The 21,949-nt window shown below is 32.2% G+C and overlaps 1 protein-coding gene across 1 annotated transcript in view; it reads right to left on the bottom strand.

The window, feature by feature from the left end:
* The window catches only part of LOC129216366 (neurotrimin-like), an 89,451-nt gene that overhangs the window by 41,276 nt on the left and 26,226 nt on the right, over positions 1-21,949 (bottom strand). The window contains exon 3 of the mRNA XM_054850580.1: positions 9,872-10,079. Within this exon, the coding sequence (XP_054706555.1) occupies positions 9,872-10,079 (208 nt within the window). The remainder of the gene's footprint in view (positions 1-9,871; positions 10,080-21,949) is intronic.

The following is a 21,949-nucleotide window of genomic DNA, read 5'->3' as shown; positions in this document are numbered from 1 at the left end:
CCATTTCGCTTATGCGTGAGCAAATAAAATTCTAATTGTTTTAAAAGAGATTTTTTTGGCTGCTGTCCAAATCTTAAAAAAACGTTTCCATCTAGAATTTCATTTTAAATTAGTTTAAAATTGGTTGCCCTTTTCGGACACAGCTTTTATTTTATCGTCTGTCCTTTTATTTATTTTTTACATACAACGTTCTTAACTGTTTTCAGCATATGAAAGTTGTTTCTTTAGCTATGTTTATTGATTGTAGTGTAAGTTTATCATTCACCGGCCTCATATTTTGGTACACTTAGGATGTGCGACTAATTATGCTTCTTTTGTTGAACTTTTTCCCGTTACATGGGTGAGTTTTCGAATTGTAATAACTCTTTTTCCTTCCTGTTTCCATTTTAAAAATACAGTTTATATCATTAAAAGAACGTGTTAAATTAAGATTGTTTGGATTTCTTTGTGAAACAGAGTTGAACAAAAAAGATTGTTCTTAAGGATTTTAACTAAAGCTAAATTGGAATCTGACGACTTGGTATTAAATTAATGCTTATTGGTAGTTATTTAGTCTTGGTGCTTTAGTTTCACGTAATCAACTAAAAAGTACGTGTCATTCCCTGTAAAAAGCCGATTGTAATTGTACATAAATAGTTCAGATATAGTCTATCAGATGCAATTCATTTTAACGTGAGCACAGATTATAGTTGATAATGCATATATTTTCATCTTTTGTGCTAATTGAAAATGCTCATAACTTGTATCATTGATAACTATGATTAACGTTAAAGAGATTTTTGCCAAAAATAAGCTCTACTGGTGTTTTGCAAACCTTGCATTACGCGTATTTATTTACTCCTTAGCGCTTTAGAAACTAATGTCAGAGTAATACAAAAACATCAATTGGACATCTCTTTCATTTTTTAAGTAGCCCGTGCAACGCCGGGCACGCAGCTAGTAATAATAAAATATTGATTAGGATGCAATGAAATGGAAGTTGCAAACGATTTAAGACTTACTCGCTTTAAATAAATATAAGATCAAAAACTGGAGCACGAGAACCAAAATCCAAACACGCGGGCGAAATTTCGAAGATTCGAAGAAAAACAAAGTATTACCGGTTCCAGATTCAAAAAAACAGAGAAATCCTGTATTTTATTACGAACAGTTTTTTTCCGTAAAAAATACGGATAACTTCTTTAAAATTTACAGTTTTTTTTTACAGTGTACATTCAATCTGTTCCTAATTCTAACAAACAAAATTTCCCAAGGATGTTAAAATAGGTGTTTAGATTTTAAAATTTTTCATGTTCACGCAAAATACTTTTTTTTACCAAATAAAATTTTTCCAGTTGTAAAATTTTGTATTCAAAATGTAGTTTCTAACTGCTTTACTCTAAAATAAAAGTTTCACATTCATTCGAACGTTTATTTCCAAGCTATAGCCATTTATTTGACGTATGACCACTTTACCCCATTGACCACTTTCCCCCACCAGACCCTATACAAGCTGCAAGTAGTAAGCGTACAACTGATATTAGTATGAGGAAATAATGTAACCTGTCAAGTGCTGTTAATGCAAAGTAGTTATAGTTTTCTAGTAACTTTAAAGCACATTTAATGTTGTACATCGTATATTTCTAAAAGCAATTCAGCGGTAGATGTTTAAAACATCATGTTAAATTTCAGCTACCTAATTTAAAATCAATCTGAAACATGTCCTTTCATATTACCTTGCAGTTTTGATTCTAGCATATTCAATTCAAACAATCTATATTTTTGGAAATTTTACTCTAGTGGGGGAAAGAGTCAGAAAAATGTAGATTTTCATTGTTTCCTTTCCATAATAGCCATATGCTTCTCTTAAACACATTTTATTATTGTTCCGTAACAATCTGTTACAATACATTTCAAAACCTATAAAGATTTTGATGAATAAAACATTACATCCAACTCTGGTAACTTTTGTAAACAGAGCTCAAGTGTTGACGAGATATATTTTGTAAAATTTCTTTTTTTGCGAAACGTCACTGTAGATGCACTAGACAGCCTTTATTGAAGGCCGAAATTTTCTTGCAAATGTAGTAAAATTGAAACTGATTTATTCATTACTGCAATTCAGTCCTCATTTCCCTTCGCAAATGAAAACTGTCGAAGATTTGATGTAGGTCTAAAAGAGTGTTGCGAGCTCAGAGGGGGAAATGTATACGTGCCTAGAATAGTGCACATAGCAAAAGCTAAAAGATTGAATGATTGCTTCTCACATAAACAAGTTATACTCAATATTTATTTGCGAACAGAATAAACACAATAAGAACTAATAGTTACAAAAATATTGCCGTACAGAATGTGATAATGAAAAATATGTTTATTAAGATTTGTAAATGTAAAATTAAAATCATTGAATAGTTCAGTTTAGGATTGAACCAAAATTTAAAATACCTGGAACTACAGATAAATAAACATACGGAAATGTGTTTTTTGTGTAGACATTCTTTGATATAAATTTAAATGAACAAATTATCTACGAGTAAACTAATGTGCAATCGAATATACCGTTATCGGTTCTTCAGTAGTAGTTTTAAAACGCAAGTGTGTTACAGGTGCTTTGTTTACTGGCTCAGAGCCGTACTTAAGAAAATAATAAAAAATCTGTCTGATTTTATCGAATGCTAATAATTATTTCAAACTAATCATTTTTTCTTTTACCAGTTTTATTTATGTACATCAAAGTACCGATGGTTTTTGTAACAGAGTAGAAACCTTATAGTTTAAGAAAATCATTCTAATTATACAGAAAACTTACATTTACATTACAAGAATAAAATGAAATAATGATTCTAAAATTTATTCTGACTGCAATTTCAGGATTTTTTTTTAAATCAAAAAATCAAATGTAATATGCGAAAAGTAGCGATTCAAGAAAAAATTATTTTTAAGACTTTTAATAATTTAAGTTGAAAAAAATATCGCGGATTTAAAAAATCCCAACATAGATACTTTTTCTAATAACATAACTTACACCAAAATCTTCGGTGCAAGTCAGTTGGGCCCATAAGAATTTTTAATGCACAAATGACAATAAACATGCATTTCCGCTAAAGTAATTGTCAATACTTCTTCTTTCTCAAATTCCTGAAAATGACTGCAGCAGGAAGTTACAAAATATTTAAAACACTTATCTAAAAATGATCCAGAATGTGATAATAATGATGAAAGTGTTTTGATTTTAAGTCGCTGAAATTGAAGATTACTAATATTGTTTTGACAATAAACTGGTCCTCATCACATAATTGATAATACTTTATCTGACAAAAAAAAAAGAAAGAAAGAAAATATTGTTCTAAGGGGAAAAAAATATGTACCGAGGAATTTTTTTTTAAATAATTCCACAATAACATTCAAAGTTGAAAATTATGAAGTTGCCAAGAGGAAGTAGTTTTAATTGTCACTCAAAAACTAACAAAATATACGATTTTTGAGATAAGTCAGGAGCCCAACACCTCATACTAAACGCAGTGTTACTCACAGCAGTGCTTGGAGACTTGTTACCGATAAATGAAAGTTGAAGCACATAAGGAAATGTATGAAACGTATCGGCAGAGTCAAGAAAAAGATTGGAATAGGACAGTACATGGACATTAAATCGTTTGAGGCTTTAAGTAATATTTTGGATCTAACTGAAAAGCAAAGCCTTTGTTTAATGTAAGATTGTAACTGAAATATTTTAGTTTACGACAGTTCATTCAAGACTCATTTGAAGAATTGCGAATAATAGACTAGACGTAATTAAATGGCTAATCAGTAAAAAATACATTTATTTTGCGGAATGTGTTAAATCTGATTTAAAAAAAGGTCAAAATATGACTCACATGTACATCACTTTCGCGAGAATAATTAGATTGTATTACAAATGCAGATCATTGAGAAGAGATAAATTGGAGGGAGTGAAGACTTTCATTCATGAAACCAAGACCCCAATTCACCTTATAGATTTTAAAGCTAAGCATTGGAAGAAATCAGGTTTCGTTTGCTTGTTTCGTGCAAAACGTGCCAACCATTCGTCGTTGTTGAGTCACGTGACCTAGGGTCTTCGGGTCAGCTTTTGCTAAGTCAATGATTGAACTTGCTCCCTCCGTTTAAATTTCTGTTCTAAGATTCAGACTGCCTCGTTTTATGGACTGCATGAAACACTGGTTATAGAATGCTCCTGCGCATTGTAGGTTTTATACGTTTTTGATACGTTATTTCTTTTTGCACTTTTTATGCAAATTTGAAAATTTTTTTACTATATTTTACAATCATTATTTTAACTAAACCACAAATATATTCGGAGTTTGCATCTGCTCGACGAATTACTGAAAAATGCAAAAATTTGCCATTTTGAATCGGATAATAATATGCTTTTGACATTTTATTTTAAAATACACCCTATATTCTAAACGTAATAGTATTCAGCATCAACGATAATTTGTTAACTGCTAAAACAAGTATTAAGATGGAGGAAACAAAAACATGCATTTTCCTTTCTTACTGAAGAGATTCTTTTTTCGAATTCTCGAGCACGACATTAAATGGTCATTCGATTTGTTTTGTAGTCTTGTTTGACTTTTTCCTGAATCTTTGAGCACTCAACATTGATCTATTGCTCAAGTGCTTTTCCGTTTTTGCAGTGTAGAAACATATGTTTATTAATGTTGACACAGAAAAATCAATGCGTGTTTTCTTGAGTATATATTTCGAACTTCTTGTAGAAGCTGAAACTTGGGCAAATAAAGGAATTTTAATTAAATACGATGTTTGTTTCTTTATGCGTTGAAGATTAGACGATAGCTTTGTTTAAGATGATGTAAGCATTAGATATTAAACTTCTAAATACATTCAGACAGTTTAAATGAAAGGGATATGTCATGGATGGCAGATGTAGTTTTCTGGGTTTTATATAGTAGTTGAAAATATAAAGCGTCTCGTCATCTCACTTTGTATTCCATTTTTCAGTGTAAGTTCAGATTTGTTAAAGAGAGTACCAAAAATGGTACTATTTCGAAAAAAGTTGTCAATGTGAAGTTAACGAAGAGGTTGTCGCTAAATAGCGTTCGGTATGTTACCATGTAATATGTATGACAAAAGATTCAACTCATTAAAATTGGTGTTTTTTACAACAATAGTTCACTATTTCAAGATTCGCTTGCAACGAAAAAGAAATATGCTGAACTAAACCTTTACAGGTGTTACGAAAGAAAGTTCAATCTTCTACAGTTTACTGATTTTCACTTTTACGAGAGAAATAAACACTTACACACAGAAGTAAAAACTCAACTGGTTAAAACATAACAGATAATAGTAAAAACTGATATATTTATTTTCATGCGATGCGCGTATGAGGTGGAAAAAAGAACCAGTCCAAACGTGGTTAGGGGTGATTAAACTGAAAATATAGATTTGCAATTTGAAAGAAAATATTACGTAAGGGCAATCATTTTTTTACTTCATACAAGGAAGTGAAAATAAGAGTGAAAAAAAATATTTAGTTCAGTATAAAAACAATGAGCAAAAAAGTGCTTAAGTCATGTAAAACTGTCGCTCTGAAACCAAAATAAAGAAAACCATATTGAATATTTAACCACCAAAGATAAATAGAAGCTACAAAGGATTCTGATATGAATGAAATACGTACTTTTTGTGTATACGCGTATTTCGCTTTTAATACCATTTCCGGTGGTATTGAAATTGCTCTTTACTTATTCCAGTTTTATATTTTTTATTCAGGGGTTTATAACTTTTATTGGGTTTTGTATTTCGCATTTCTATCATTCAAGTGTTTACCCATTGGAACACAGTTCTTGAATAATGCTTTTTTTTGGAAATCTTTAGAGAGAGAAATATTAGGAGTATAGTAGCTAAAAACTGGTAGAATGAATCGCTCTTACAATAGCTAGGATTTTTATTATTATAGGTACATTATAAGTTATAGGTATTATAGACTATTCTGAGTATTTTATGTTGCGTTTTGAAACAATTGTGCTGAACTTAAAAAACGCACGCATTGACTATTTGTGTGCCGTAGGGCAAATAAATACCAGTATCTATAAAACTGAATTTTATATTTATTTGAAGTAGCATGTTCCTAATCTCACACGAATATCAAAATAATAATAATTCTCATATAAATAATAGCCAATGATCGAATAACCCATGAGTTTCAACAATGAAACTCGCGCCACGGCATGATAATTTGATAATATGTTTGGTTATGTTTAACATGCAGGGAAAGGCTTTTTTGTGACAATGCTGATTTTGATCTGGTAACTTAACTGTTTTACTGGTAAGACAGTCATTTTAGGGGAGGATGAAGAATAAAAAAGTTATTGAAAATTGACGCTGTCCACTGAAGTTTAGGGTTAATCCACTGGAGTTAGGGTTGAAATTTCAAATATCAAAATATCACCAAACAGGCAATTGCTTCGTTCAAATGTAGAAGAGTAGAAGCAATTATCTCCCGTCGTAACTTGACGGGCGACTTTCTAGCAATAATAATTATTATTAATTTGAAGCTCTTTTCATTTTTTATGGTCAGCGGAAACAAGATAAGCATTTGTGTATTATAACCCTCTCCCCCTCCCCCCTAAAAAATGTCATGTAAATACATATGTTTTTTTTTTAATTTTATTTTCGTGCAAATATACAACTGTGGTTCAGAGTCCTTCCTGCAATGAGTTTAGATTACATCTTGGAAATTTGGATCAAGATGGACAAAGGGAAAAAAGCCATTAAAAACGACAAAATTCACTGTGGGATTGAACCAACGAACTTCGCCCTTTTAGCCTTTGAAAAGGAGTACAAGGTAGAAAGAGCGAAGCATTCAAGTCTTGAAGCAAAAATCCCAATTCATGTCATACATTTAAGAGTAAAGAAATTAGATTTCTTCCACTTGTTTCACGTAAAACCAATCACGTATCCAATTCATCAAAGTTGAACCACGTGACTTGAGATCTTTTACCTCAGCACTTCCGTATCCAATGATAGAACTTGCTCCCTCCAGTTACGGATTCCTGCTCTAAGCTTTCAGCACGATGCTCTAACAAACTGAGCCATACGATTTTTCTCTTGATGCGCTATGCATTAATGCAATGATTTGTAAAAACAGAATACACTGATTTAAAAGAACACCCAAGTGTTAACTGTGTTTTCATTCGCCGATAGCGGTGAATATCATCTTTAAGATGATGCCATACACATTGAGTTTGATGAACAATTGAGGAAATTATGGCGTCGTTAAATTTTCCAATTTTAACTCTATCCTTTTTCTCAAATTTAATGTAAAAATAAGATATTAAAGCACATTTTCAAAAATGCATTGAACGTTCCATACAAATTATTTACTGATATCATGACTTATTTGGCGGTTATTCATATTATCTCTAAGAAAGTAACATATTCAACTGGATTAAGCTATTAGTAAAAAAAAAAAAAAAAAAACAATAAAAGATTTTGAGTTCATATTTTTTCCCGGCAGTGTGTTTAAATGTTTGTAATTAATTTGAGAACAATAAAACGTGTATAGAAACATTTTCTTCTATTGTTTTAAAGTAACTTATTCGAACATTCTTAACCGTAATCCTGGATTTCTTTCTTTTGAGTTTATAGATTTTCTTAGGTTTTACGTATTGATAAAATATTGAAGTAGCACATTTTTAAACTGCATCATTTTTAAAATTTTTTGATAACAAAAAAAAAAAAAAAAAAGCTTTCAATTTTTTTCTGGTAAGTTGGATTTTTGATTCGTGTTAAAGTAAAATAGGCATGGTGATTTAAAAACTGTAGTTTGTTTTCTTCTACTATGTCAAGTTTGTTTTTCTCTGTATCCTATGCGAATGTGAGAGTGATCTTCTATGGGCTGAAATATATTTTTAAGTTTAAGTAAAGTGATTCTTTTGAAATGTTATTCTTTATGATTTTATAGGCACGGAAAACAGTTAGAGAATTAAAAAACATTGTTTAATAATGCCTGGTTCATAAGTAACACAGAAGGAAAATTTTTATGCTATAAATGCAGAATTTAATGATTGTTCCTTAACATTAATTAATTTTAATCACTAGATTTTTCAGGATTCTATAATTCTCAAATTAGTAGTTTCTATCCCTATGTAACTTAAAAATTAAACACGATGGATTGAAACTAAGATCATTTTCGGATTCAAAGTCCAAAAGTTAGTTTAAAACAAGTCAGCAAACTCAGCAAAATGAATGTTGTTCTCCAAAGTAATTAGTTGAAATAGCACCCGGTCAAAAAAGTTGGGAAAAAAACTAAACCATTTTTTTTATTCTGAAACTATCCACTTAGTCTACATTGCTACCTTATTTACCACAGAGCAATGCAGCATTTATTTCCAAACAAACGACAAGTTAGTTTTCTAAAACCATTTTCTAAGTGTGAACTTTCTAACTTCAAACCCCAGTCACGGATTTAAAACGAAAATCCTAAATAATTGTCATAGTTCTCTTCAAAAAACGAGCAATGTGGAAATGACAGTTAAAACATTAATTACTCAATAAAACATTATTTAGCGAAGAAAGTTGAAAGCACGTAATTTGTTAATGATCATTGAGCTAATTACTGTCATTTTCTGTTATTTTGCTGTCAAGTCCATTTAAACGCTATTTCTTAAAATTAACAATTACCAAGAAGGAAATATATAAATGAACCTACATAATACTAGATGCTTTCATTATATATTTTTTTAAATGAATTAAAAAGTCTATATAAGTTTAAATTTGAAGCAAGAGGTCTAAGTACCAAAATCAAAACTTTGGAGATACCTAATAAAGTAGTACAATTAGTAGAAGCGAATTCCATCTGTTTTGAGGCAAGAGTCTACTAATAGTCCTGGTCTGTTTTTTAAAAATTTTATAATGAAAGCGTTTTACTTATAGCTTCAGAACGTAAAACTATATGCCTAAACTTTCGAATGCCTTAGTTGAAGTTAAATTTTAAAATACAATTTTTGTAAAATAACTCCATTTATTTTTTATACTCTTGAGTTAGTCTAAAGCTATCAAGTTTGTCTACATTGCTGATTTATTTTCAGCAGAACAAAATAGCATTAGTTTCGCGAACTGACGATTTTTTATTTTTTTACCAGAAATTTTTTTTAAACAGGAAACCACACGATACTGCAATAATGTTTTTTTAAAGTAGCATTTTAAAACGCTTTTTTGAACTGTTAAATTATTTGCCACTTCTCAAATTATTCAGCTAACGAAATCTGAACTCGTAAAATCTGCTAAAATTTTACAAAAAGTTGTCAAATTTACTTTGTTTCAGCCAGAAATGGAAGACACCTTTCGCTCATTTTGTTGATGCATGAAAACGGTGAAATCGCGTGAACAATTTCTCGCCAAATCCTTAAATTTAGCATTTTTTTTCAAAAAATTCTGCAAACTTTAAACACTTTTATCTCCATAACTGGCGAACAAGGGCACACTAATTTAGGACAAAAATATATCTCTAAATATTATTTTTATTGCTATCCTTTTAAACTTTATTCATTTTTACAGTATTTGTGGAATTCCCTGTTAAGTGTGAAAAGTTTAAAAATTTCACTTTACATCTCTTTTGTATAGTAATAGCTAAGTATAATACTTTTACATTTGGGCAAAAATAACTGAAAAAAAAAAACCTTTTAAAAAACTAATGACTTAAAGTTACGAAACACTCTACTGAAAAAAAAAAAAAAGAAATAGTTTTGAATAACGGTTTTCTTCCAATAGGACAGCTATCACATGATCCTGATTCATTTACAGAAGATACAACAGGGCTAATGATCTTTAGGGGAAAATGTCTATAATAAATAAAGAGGTGACAAAAAAAAAAGTATCAAATAATGACCTAAAACTTCCAGATACGTGACTCTCTTCTTCATTGGAACAGTGTTTATCTGACACATGTACTGCCCTCTGTCCGCCTCTTCTACGTTCGAAATGGCGAGGTTCCAATTCTGTCTGTTCTTGTGGTCTAAAGTGATGCGGTAATTCCTCGTTATCACGTGAGTGTGAATGCTGAGGATCGTTTGACTTTCAACTCGAATCCACGCGACCTGGAAAATAATTCGTTAATTTAGAAGAGCATAATGCAATATTTTACAATCTGTCGTGAAATGTTTAAAAAATAATAATAAATAACAAGTAAACTAAAATCTCCCTTAGAAGTCTTGATGATTCATAGTATATTGACAGTCTGCACTAGTATTTTGCTTAATGCGCTTTCTGTGATTTATTCTGCAGTAATTGCTTTTTGAAAAATGTTGTAGACCTGTACATCCACAAACGTTACTTATTTTAGTCACTTATTTACTTTCATTATCCACGTGTAAAATATTATTAATTATTGAAACGATTTGTTCTACTTACAATGGGGTCATTTTCGAAATTTTAAAAGTGCTTTTTTTTTGAAAGAGCATGCTTGAAAATATAGGATCTGACTATTTTTTAGATAATTTGACTAAGTTTAATATTTTTAAAAAATTACTTTAATTGGTGCGCTTTCATTGTTTACGTTTCTGCCGATGACATCACAAATGATGCAATGCCATTGGCAGAGCATAATATTTAATTCGCTTCTTTACTCATATGTGTTTGTAACGATATGGTTGATAGTAAGCATAGGTTCGCTTTTTGATTATCATAACATGGAAACGCGGTAGACGTCATAAAGACCACGCTTTTTTTTAAATCGGACACTTAAAAAAGTAAATTAAAAATTAAGCGTTGGGAAAATGAAAGTTTTTTCTCGCTTCATGTTATATATATGTATATATATATTTTTTTGCTTATTCTATCAATTTCAGTGACTGAAAGTAGAACTTTTGACTGAAGGAAACATCCCCATTGAAAAAAAAAAAACAAGTTAAAATATTTTTTTTTTCCAAAGAATTCTTTAAAACGTTTATTACATCATTTGTCTCTTCTGAATCACAAAAAATGATACGACATCCTTTTCTACAGCTTATTTTTGCCATGAATCCCTCCCTCTAAACATGAATAACTACGATTCCTGGTGATATCTTGTGACCAACTCTTATTCAAAATGTGACTTTTGGTAGAACGTCGTTAATTGCCGTCGTGGAGAAGATTTGACAAAGCGGCCAATGAGGTCAAAAGGCAGATTCAATCTTGGAGCGTTCCAGGTGCAGTGTACTTTGTCCCTGTCCATGTTGTCCGTTAAAATAGGGGCAATGATGCAGGCCATGCCATTGCAATTTTTAGAGGTGTAATTCAAGTGTTTTTTACCTCACTTTTTTTTTAATTTGGAGTAAAGGAAGGGGATCTCAAGCTATCGGGAGGGGGGGGCTTCATAGAAGTTAAGGTGGTGCTTAATAATTTTTGGGGAATCGAATCCCCCCCCCCACATTTCCTCCATGACTATGGGTCCCAAAATTTTACCTTTATTGAAGTCGAATACCCTACCAGAAGCTAACGATTGCAGTTTTGAAGTGCTTAAATATCAGGGTGTTGCAGATGGTTTTCCAAGTAGCAAACTTAACGTTTAAACGTTTTACAGATGTTTTAAAATGGTTGTCACCACTTTAGCAATCAATTTACTACGTTGATAAAAATAGGTGTGCTGTACATGGATTAGAAATTACTCTAAACCTTTGTGGAGCTTCAAATACACTTTTAAATTCTCCAGTGATCTGCCATATATTGGTGTATATTCTTATGTGATTGGTTTAATTTTCACTCTCGTATAAAATTTTGAAAAATCCATTCAAAAACGAGTTAAAAACCTGATTTATAAAACTAAGATTGGGTTACTAGAACTCTTTTTTACGAGAACATATTTATTAGTATTTCCAGACTTTTTCAAATATAATCGTAAAACTGAAAATTTCTTATGAGAAATTATACAACAAAGAACATATTTATTTGTACTTTTTTCATTGAAGTGCTTAATTTTACAATACTACATTTTGTTTTCCATTTCAAGTTCATATATTTTTTCTACTTTATCGTTCGTTTATTTTCTCAGTCCTTCACAAGATTTACGATAGCAATAAATGCATCTCTTTTATTCTCAGAAGAATTGCTTTTCATTTCTTGTTTTTTCTGGGTCCGTTCGCTTTCAAAACTTTTGATAAAAGCAGAAGACTCTAAAGTGTTTTCATAGCAATAAAGTGTCATGCACTTTAGCGTTATTTAATCTAACTACTATTCTAAAAAATAATATGAAGTTTAGTAGAAGACTGGCACTTTTGATTAATATTTGGCAAAGTACTTGTATCCTATACTTTTGAGTAGACAAATAACATTCCTCTTTGAACAGATATTCATAATATTAGTACTTTAATACTTAAAAAAGAGAAAGAACATACTGCACCAAATACGTTAAAATTTAGTAAAAGTTAGTAGTACTCTGCTACAACAAACTTCAAGGGACACATGTTTTTTTTGTTGAAATTGAAAGTTCGTTGCAATTTTGAGCCATGTAAATCTTAGTTAAAATGCGTCAGATCATTTTTTTCGTTTTAGCGGATATTTTGCCGTAGTGCATTCGCTGAAATGAGATTTTACTGAGGTACGACGAAATGAATAGTGATAAATAAAACAGATTAGAGAAAAAAGTCTGGCTGTTTTAATTTTACTACATTTTAAATAAAGGGCGCAGCCGAGTATCTATGCTAAATCTGCCCTCGCGGCTTTTTCGGTTCGCACTTGGGGGATCATTTTGTTGTCGATTAAAATAATTTATAAGAAAGTTTCAGCTCTTTATCTCAACCGACCTTCGAGTTTTTCAAAAAAAACTTTTTTTTCCATTTTATTATTTATTTTTCATTGTAAAACTCAAAATTAATGAATGATAATTTTTTCCCTTATTCTTAGGAATAACATATATAAAACGTTATTATAGTCATAATTTTTAAACAAAAAGCCGATTTTTGGCGATGGAAATAACTTATTTTTTTTAATGTCTTTCTGGAAAGTCACTCAGCAAATTTTGTCAGAGAAAATGTATTTTATACTCCTCTACACTCAGGATTTCTTTTCTTTTTTTTGAATTTTTTGAAGTGGTGGAACAATACGAAAAAAAAATTAAAAAATGATTTTTTGTCATCATTTTGCTCTTAAACAAATTTAAATATTTTTGATTTTTCAAAAAATTCATTTGAACTAAGTCAGTAAAACATTGTCTGCTAAGTGAAAAAAAAATCGAAAATACTATCTTCCCAGAAAAAAAACACCATAAAAACCAAGACATATCCATGATGAAGTTATTAGGAACCTGACATAGAGACGATTATATAATTTGTCCACGCTATCTGGATCCCTTAAAGACAAAAATTTCAAATATTAAAGTAACTTTTTTACACCGTTTAACATATTGTTTTTTAAATAAGCCCTATGATTTTAGTTTCCTATAAAATGTTCCTTAATTAATTATTTGTAATTTTCTTAGTTTTTAAAGATTTATATTTGATTAAATATCTATTCCACTTACTCCTTTTTATCACTTTTAATATGCAAAAAAGTGCCCCACACGATGCGTAAACTTGGACCCAAAATTTGGTTAAAAACTCAAACTGAGGAAAAACTGAATGCAGTGTCTCGATTATCCGCCAGTTAATCAATATTTTAGGAACATGAATTTTTGTAGCAACAAGCAAATACCGATGGCTGTTTTTTGTTGCGAAGTTAATTTCAGATGTTTTTGTTTCATTTGTTTATTTCTTTGTGCCTTTTTTTTGTTAAATACACTTTTTCTATGTATTGATATTAAGTTCTGGTGCAAAAATGCAAAACATTTGCACTTTATATACTTTCAGTTTGTAGAAGGTGTTGTGCATCAATGCAGCTAAGTTTTTGAGGAAGGATTATTTTACCTCGCATGCCCCTTATTATAGTTTTTTACGGTTTATCCGCGATTTTTATTATCCGCGGTACTCATGCAAACCCAATTCCGCGGATAATCGAGAGTTTACTGTATTTAAATATTCCTTTCACTAACTGCTTTATCAAACCACAATGTCTAAATTTTCCTGAACTAAAACATAAAAATTAGAATATTCATTGAAAAAAATCAGCGTAAACGTGCCCCGTTCTATCCTAAGCATTTCATTTTTAAAATACGTAAAACAATTAATTTTAAACTGTCCGAAGCGCACTCTACTATCCTCATAGCGTTGCTTTGATAGGAAACTAAATGTTTGCAGTAAATACATATATAAGTCTTTAATGAAAGTCATGTCTAAACTTTGAACTATTTTCACTACAATTTGAATTCTTGAAGATCGATTATTGTTCGAAGAAGACAGCCAAAAAATATTGAGACTACAAACATTTTATATCTAAGATGGTATTAAAGAAAAGAAACGACATCTGCGCAAATTTCGATTGGCTGCCAATAGCGATCACCATGTTCCTTTCAGGTAAAGTTTTTCTATTCAAAAAAGTAATATTGAAATTTTATAAAAAACAAGAATTCTACTTATCGATTTTAAACAAAAAAATATAAGAAAAAGTTCAAAAAATAAATCAAGCATTTGAATGAAGATGAGTATTTAAAGAGGAAAAAATGCCATCATTAATACCGCAGGGCGTCAAAATTCTTCTTGCCTCGTGTTTTTGACCATTCGATGGCTTATTTTGCTATCGGAAGGGAATTAAACGTCAGATATGATGAACGATCTTGCTCATATTGATTGCTAAATTCAAGACAAACGCGTACAATTTCGATGATGAGAGGCAGAAATCGGCGTATTGGAAAATTTAATTAGGTTCAAGATAAATTATTTGACTGGCTTGCCTTTTGGATTTTGCCTTCCGGCTGAAACAAATTGGATACATCGTGTAAGTCATTTTTCCGCAAATAGATTGTGGTATCGCGGAGAATAGGCTTTGTTTGAGAAGAAATTATGTTTTGAGCGATTTGCTATAGCGCATGGCACGTTAAAGTATCGGTTATCCATCAAACATTGAATTTCCCACAAAGAGTCTAATTATTTCATCAATGGTATTTTTATTCCATACGAGTCTGAAAAGCTTTGATGTTAAACAAAGAAAAAACAATTTATAGTAAGTAAACAAGAAGTTCGCCCAGAACTCACATAGCCTGTTTTCCCATATGTCCAAATTCATTTTTTAAAAACAGTTATTTATTTGTCTCTGGATTAAGCTTAGGCTCTATCATTATTTAAAAATAATTTGAATTTTTATAAAATAAAACAATTAAATGTATATGTGAACTAACAGAAACTAAACCGACTAAGCTAAAACAAAATGCTTTCGAAATAGCCATCCTTTCAGTAAACTACAAATATTAATGTTATTCTTTTTATTTTTTTTTATCGATATTTTCCAATATCAGCACATTTTTCAGTATGTGAGCAGTCTAAGAACAAGTGAACTATATGAATAAATGAGACAATTTTTAAAGCACTGCTTTACAAATTACTTTGATCTAACTTTGATCAGAAAATAGTAGAAATATTTTTTCTTCCCGAAGACTCGTTTAGCTTCCTAGTTGGTGTCAGAAAAAAACGAATACATAAAGCAAAAAAAAATTAAAATAGAATTAAAAAATATTTGAAAATGCTGTTCCTAGAAATTTGTATTTCATTTTTAATATTACCGAAAACAAAAATGAAAAATTGAAATTCTACAATATTTTTTGTAAAAAGAAAAAAAAAACGCTGAAGTAGGTACTTCTTCAGCTTAAAAAATAAAACCGCTTGCAGAATTCTTGCACTTTGAATTTCTTATATTATAATTTAGTGAACCAATTTCAAACTTTGTCAATAAGCCTACAAGAAATAGCATTTAATTGGATTTTTTTTTCCTTGAAACCAAAAATTACGATCATATTCATAATATGCACTCATTTCTCAACTTTTCTGTATTAAGATTAGTAATTTTGATTTTTCAGAGAAAAAAGGTGTGGGAATTTTTCCCGTAAGCGTCAACCATCCCCATTGCGTGCACTGAAATATTCGCTCACTTCTATCGTTTGTTTCTCTCTGTTTTCCCCCCCCCCACCTCCCTCTTTTTTGTTGCTCTTTCTTATTTTTAAACTCACTGGTAAAGGTTGAATGCTAAACAAAAAAATCAGTTTTTAACATGCCACTAAATTCAAAACCGATCAATCATTAAAATATTTTTTAAGTGATTTTTTTTTCCGAAATATTTTTTTTTAAATTTGTATTTTAAACTGAAGAATGAAAGAATGCAATCAACTGTAGTCAACAAAATACCGTTCACTATGTTATGTATCATTTTATTTAAACTGCATTTTCTAACTCGTAAACCACTTAGAGAACAAAATTACTGTTTATTACAGTTATATTGGTTAAAGCATCATACGTAGTAATCATTTTGTCATCGTGTTCATGCTTAAATCTCAAATTCAAGATTATATGGTTTCATGATTGGCATTCTAAGTGTTCTCTTTTTTCCCCGGAATTTTTAATCTTCAGAAGTAGATTCAGCACTTCGATTAAATGATGTTCTGATGTAAATAGACATTTATGTAACTGTTGCAATATGTGACTTTTTAAAATTTTATATGGTTATCCATATAAAGTGTCCCAAGTAATTTTGGCTGAGTAGCGCCTAATAAGGCTCTCGTGCCGTTTAAATCTATCTAAGAACTGACGAATTGGGTATTAGTTTTTACATGAGGAAAAAATTAGTTTGTACGCATTATATTTATACTCATTTTGTGCCAGCGTTTCTTTTTCTTTTGTGCACTTTTCATTTATTACCTTTTTAGAAATGTAGTTTGATTTCTATGAATCTTCGAAGATGATTTCAAATTCAAAACTAACAGAAAAGCAAAGAAACACAATATTTTATTGCGCAATATTCTTTTTTATTATTCTAATTCAAATTTCAAACAAGGTAATCAAAGCAACGACTTATTATTATTTTTTTTTATATCTGCCAAGGTAATCCGCTCTTAGGTTTTATTGGATAATTAACCAATTTCTTTTGAAATACGTACAGTATACACTTATGTACAGTAAAATCTCGATTATCTGCGGGATTGAGTGGCACAATTGCAGCGGATACAAAAAATCGCATATAAACCGCAAAAAGGCTAAAATAGGGAATAATAAGGGGAAAATTTTCCTCAAACACTTGACAGTATTGATACCTAATACTTTTTATAAACAGTGAAATATATACAAAGTACAGTAAAAATGCTTTGTATTTTTGTCCAAGAGAACTTTACATCAATAAAAAACAGTCATCTGTACGATGAAGAAGCGCAATAAATACGAGTAAATAAATCTTTAGAACAAAAACAGCTGAGTTTAAATTTACAATTTTTCGACAATAAAACGAGCTGATGTGTGCATAACATGACTTCGTTTTACTCCAATCTAATGTCATTTTCCCATTATTGGCAATTTTAATGTGATTCAATCGTTTACTCTCTAAATATCACCAACAGTGGCCAAATTGAAACCAGATTTAAAAAAATAATAATAATAATTTGAATTTTGACATCTTGAATTCAAATTATGTTTTTCGCGATCACGAGTGTGTGTATGTAGACGTGTGTGTTTGTGTGTTTGTGTGTAGGGGGTATGTGTATGTGTGTAGGCATGTGTGTTTGTGCCTGTGTGCTGGCATAAGTGTGTGGGTAATTGTGTGTATGAATCTGTGTTGGGGGGGGGGGGTATGTGTATGTGTGTGTAGGCATATGTGTTTGTGTCTGTGTGCAGGCATGAATGTGTGGGTAGCTGTGTGTATGTGTGTGTGTGTATGTGTAGGTGTCTGTATGTATGCGTGTGTATGTGTATCTGTGTGTAGGTGTATGTGTTTGTGTGTGTGTGTGCATGTGTGCGTTTGTGTGTGTAGTTGTGTATGTGTGCGTGTGTGTGTGTAGTTGTGTATGTGTGCGTGTGTGTGTGTAGTTGTGTATGTGTGCGTGTGTGTGTGTAGTTATGTATGTATGCGCGTGTATATAGGACATGGATGCAACCTGGACACGACTTTCGGCATAGGAGAGCAGCATCGTGAGGAGCCGGTCGACGCGACGGTGGTGCGGAGAGTGGCGGTGGGAAAATAAAATAATTGCACGCCAAAAACAGTCAAGTGAAAGCAATAAGCAATCGTGATTGCTCAAAAAAACCCCGCCAAATTTGTCGCCAAGTTGGCGACCAAAAAACTGTCGATGTATCGCCAAATGTCCGCCAAATTGCAACACAACTTAAGTTTGCATCGAAATTAACAATTATTTTCCCCTAAAAAGGAGCAGAAGATCCCTTTAGAAAACCCGAATGCAACCAAAAGGGGAGGTGCGCAACTAGACCCCACAAGATGTCAAATTTCAACTTTCTAGGACATACCGTTCTTGAGTTATGCGACATACATACGCACATATGCACAACCGAACATACGCACATACATACATACGTACATACAGACGTCACGAGGAAACTCGTTGTCATTAACTCGGGAATCGTCAAAATGGATATTTCGCGTGTCTATACGTTCTTAGGCACTTATCCACGTGTGGTCGAGTCGAAAAAAAACTCCACATTCATTCGAGGATGAGTAAAATGGAAATTAAGGTCGATTTTTGAGTGAAATTTTTTTTGCGAATACAGTACTTCTTTTTTTATAAAAGGAAGTAAAAAAAGAAAAAAAACAACCATTGGGGCTTCTTTATTTATTACGAAAATACATGTTCCTGATTGTTGAATGACTCGTGGATAATCCCACCCGCGAATAATCCGCTCGTGAGTAATCGGGAGTTTCCTGTATTAATCATGCCTCTTCCGACTTTCGTTGCAAGTCAACGAAAACAATGTTTAATCTGTGATGCTGTTTGTAAGAATTTTTCACTCTTGATCTTTTCATATGAACCTTGGTCGAGATTCAGTGAAATGCAAATCACAGCGTCCAAGCACTACGCAAGAAAAGTAGAAGTTTAAGTACATTTAAGTTGTAAATAATATCCGATACAAATGTGCCCGTAAAATAAATTATTGCATTGAAAGAATCGGCAAATAGAAGTTTGGACGAGATTAAAGGCCATAAACCAAAATGCTCTTGAACAGCAGATATTCCTTTTAAATGTATTCAAGACGAACATTATGTGCTCGAAAATCTAGTTTAGAGAAAACATCTGTTGTTGAAAATTACGTTTCCGACGGGAGAAATGATTTACTGCCGCGATTGATGGATTATTACAGGAGACGCATATTGCCCCGTTCTTAGCAGTTCTTTGTTTATTTTAGGTACAATTCAAAACAAAAAGTTTACGGAAATGACATACGGAAAAAAAAAAAAAAAAACTTTTCAGCATTAATATTGAAACAGAAAACAATTTATTTTAGGTACAAATGTGAAATATTATTTGCAATAGGGTGGATTTTTTTTACCGCATTCAAACGAAATATTTAGATAACACATTCTAAAAACACTTAACTTGCTCCAGTTTTTTTTTTAATACGTAGTTTCGTGTATTATTTACTAAATTCACAAATCATCTTATATTATATCGCGTGAAATCTTACCCAGAGACTAATGCTATTCCTGGTGATTCATTTTTTTTCTCTTTCAGATACATTCTTTGAGCTATTCGCAACTCCAATAAACTGTAGGGTGCACTGCAACCACTGTTTAATGGCGTATGAAAAAGGTAAAACAAGCAAATGCCGTAACTTATTACTTGGTTTGACGCGAAGTGAATGACAGTAATTTTTCATCGTGTTTGTGGGAAGCTTTCTTTTCTATTCTTCTGAAGTTACATTACACAACAAACTGTCTGAAGCCTGTAATTTACCCCCCCCCCAAAAAAAAACACTGTTGAATGGAATGTTTTACCTTTTTCTGTAGTATTGGTAATCACCTCAAGGTAGCGTATTCGAGCTCTGGAGTTGCGAATTCCTAATTAATCTCTTTACTAGTGCTCTTCATTGCACACCTACCATATTAGATGTGAATTTTTCCTTGGTTTCTATTCCCAAATAAAAAGGTGAACATTGAATCGCCGCTTAGGATCGAATATGAATGGAGAACATGTCATCGAGTCCCTAGAGGTAAGGGACACATTCTCGATGACCTTGATTCGATTTTACATCCAGATTTGATTTGGTATTTGGAATATAATTTATTTTAAACTCGTTTCTGCAGTTCTTTCTCGATGAAAAATATTTTGCTTACAGATGTGTCCTTATTGTTTTTAAGTTTGATTTTAATATGATTTAGAGCTTCAAACAGCATACAATTTTTTTAGGTTTTTTATTTCATTTATTAAAATAATTTTACAACTGGCTGGTCATGGAAGAGTCTCAAACAAACGTAAGAAGTCTTGAGCAATTCTAGCTGCATACGGACGAGCATTATCTTGCTGAAAAATTGCTGCTGGGAGGCCATTTAGAAACGATCCTAGATGTGGTTGCAGAATGTCATTAACATAACTCTGGCCTGTTAAGGTTCCACGTACCACAACTAGAATGGGCCAGCTATTATAGGCTATAGCCTCCCAGACCACTATGCCCGCTGTGCTGGCAGTGTGTCGTGCAATAAAACGGGTGGAGTGGTACCTTTCTTCAGGGCGCCTCCTCATCCGTGCGTGGATACCCTCTGAAGCCAAAACGAATCGGGATTCATCACTGAGCACCACCTTTTGCCTATCAGTGACATCCCACATTGCTCTGACTTCGCAACATTGCAGACACAGTTGCCATGTTTTGGTGTTAAAGGGAGTACACGAAAACGGCGCTTGGACTGCAGATTTATTTCCTCAAGCCGTTTAGAAATGGTTCGGGGAACAACTATACCCCTACATCTGCTTGCATGGTGAAACGAGTCACTGTGGGATCCACGAGCGCTTGCCGCACGATCCTTCCATCCTCTCTCCTCGTGGTTTTCCCGGTCACTCCAGACCCGGTGTTTTGCACATGGGTACCATCACGTGTCTCTGCCTCCAACAGTTTCTAACGGAAGACTCCGAACGATCCACCTGGGCAGCAACACGGCTTTTCAACCATCCTGCAATTTTCATGCCGATGATCAAAACTCTCTCAAACTCGCTTAACTGTGAGTAACGCTTTCTAACTCGTCTACCTGGCATCCTTCTCCCATTAAGGTTTTCCGACTATCCGGAAGTAGTCGTAACATTTATAAATCTTACATTATGCACTGGTTTATCTAGTACCGATTTCACCGGCACTGTAGGGTAAACAGTCATGCGCATTGACATCAAACTTGAATCATTTGCATATCAGATGTCACTCTTTTTATATGCAAATTTTCGCGATTGTACCTTTCTTTTTTCTTGGGGCGCTATTTTCGAAGATCCTATCTACTCAGATAAGATACAGTGGTGTTAGAAAAATTACAATTTTTTTGTAGTTGACTACAAACATAGCTAAATTTTTCAAATAAACGATTACAAACTGCTTTTACACTTGTAAATGTTTAACCAGCCAGGCCAGTTCAAAAGGATCTTCTTGTATATTTAAAGTTGACTTCATGTTAAATAAAAAAGAATAAAATTTTCTCAGTGAAACATGATACAATTGTGTCCCATGGCCATTTTTTCCAGAACATTTGCTATATTACAGTTATTCTCACCCATATTCTTTGCATTCTAAGCCACAGGCTATTCAATCTAGTCGCTGCGAGGAAAATTTACAGGAGGTCAGAGACCTCCCATATGAAAAGAGAAATACTTATTCGCCAAATTTTGTCTGAAGAGTAGACTAACATGGAGACAGTAGAGAGATTATTGCAAGATTTTATTTCTTTTGTAATGATTCCCGATGACCAGAGGGCAGTTAGAATTAATGGGGCGTGGGGGGGGGGCTAACAGTTATTACATTTATTCAAACTAGCAAATTAGAATTGGCTATGGGTTGAAACAAATGGATCTAGGCATTACCCTCAAAAATTGCCCTTGTCTACATCCCCGTCCCTAATGTCTTTTTTCAAATGTAGGTTGTGTGCATGTTCGTAT

The sequence above is a fragment of the Uloborus diversus genome, chromosome 2, assembly GCF_026930045.1.
Source record: "Uloborus diversus isolate 005 chromosome 2, Udiv.v.3.1, whole genome shotgun sequence".
Classification (NCBI taxonomy): Eukaryota; Metazoa; Arthropoda; class Arachnida; order Araneae; family Uloboridae; genus Uloborus; species Uloborus diversus.
Note: the sequence above shows the minus strand (reverse complement) of the source record. Positions and strands in the feature narration are given on the sequence as shown.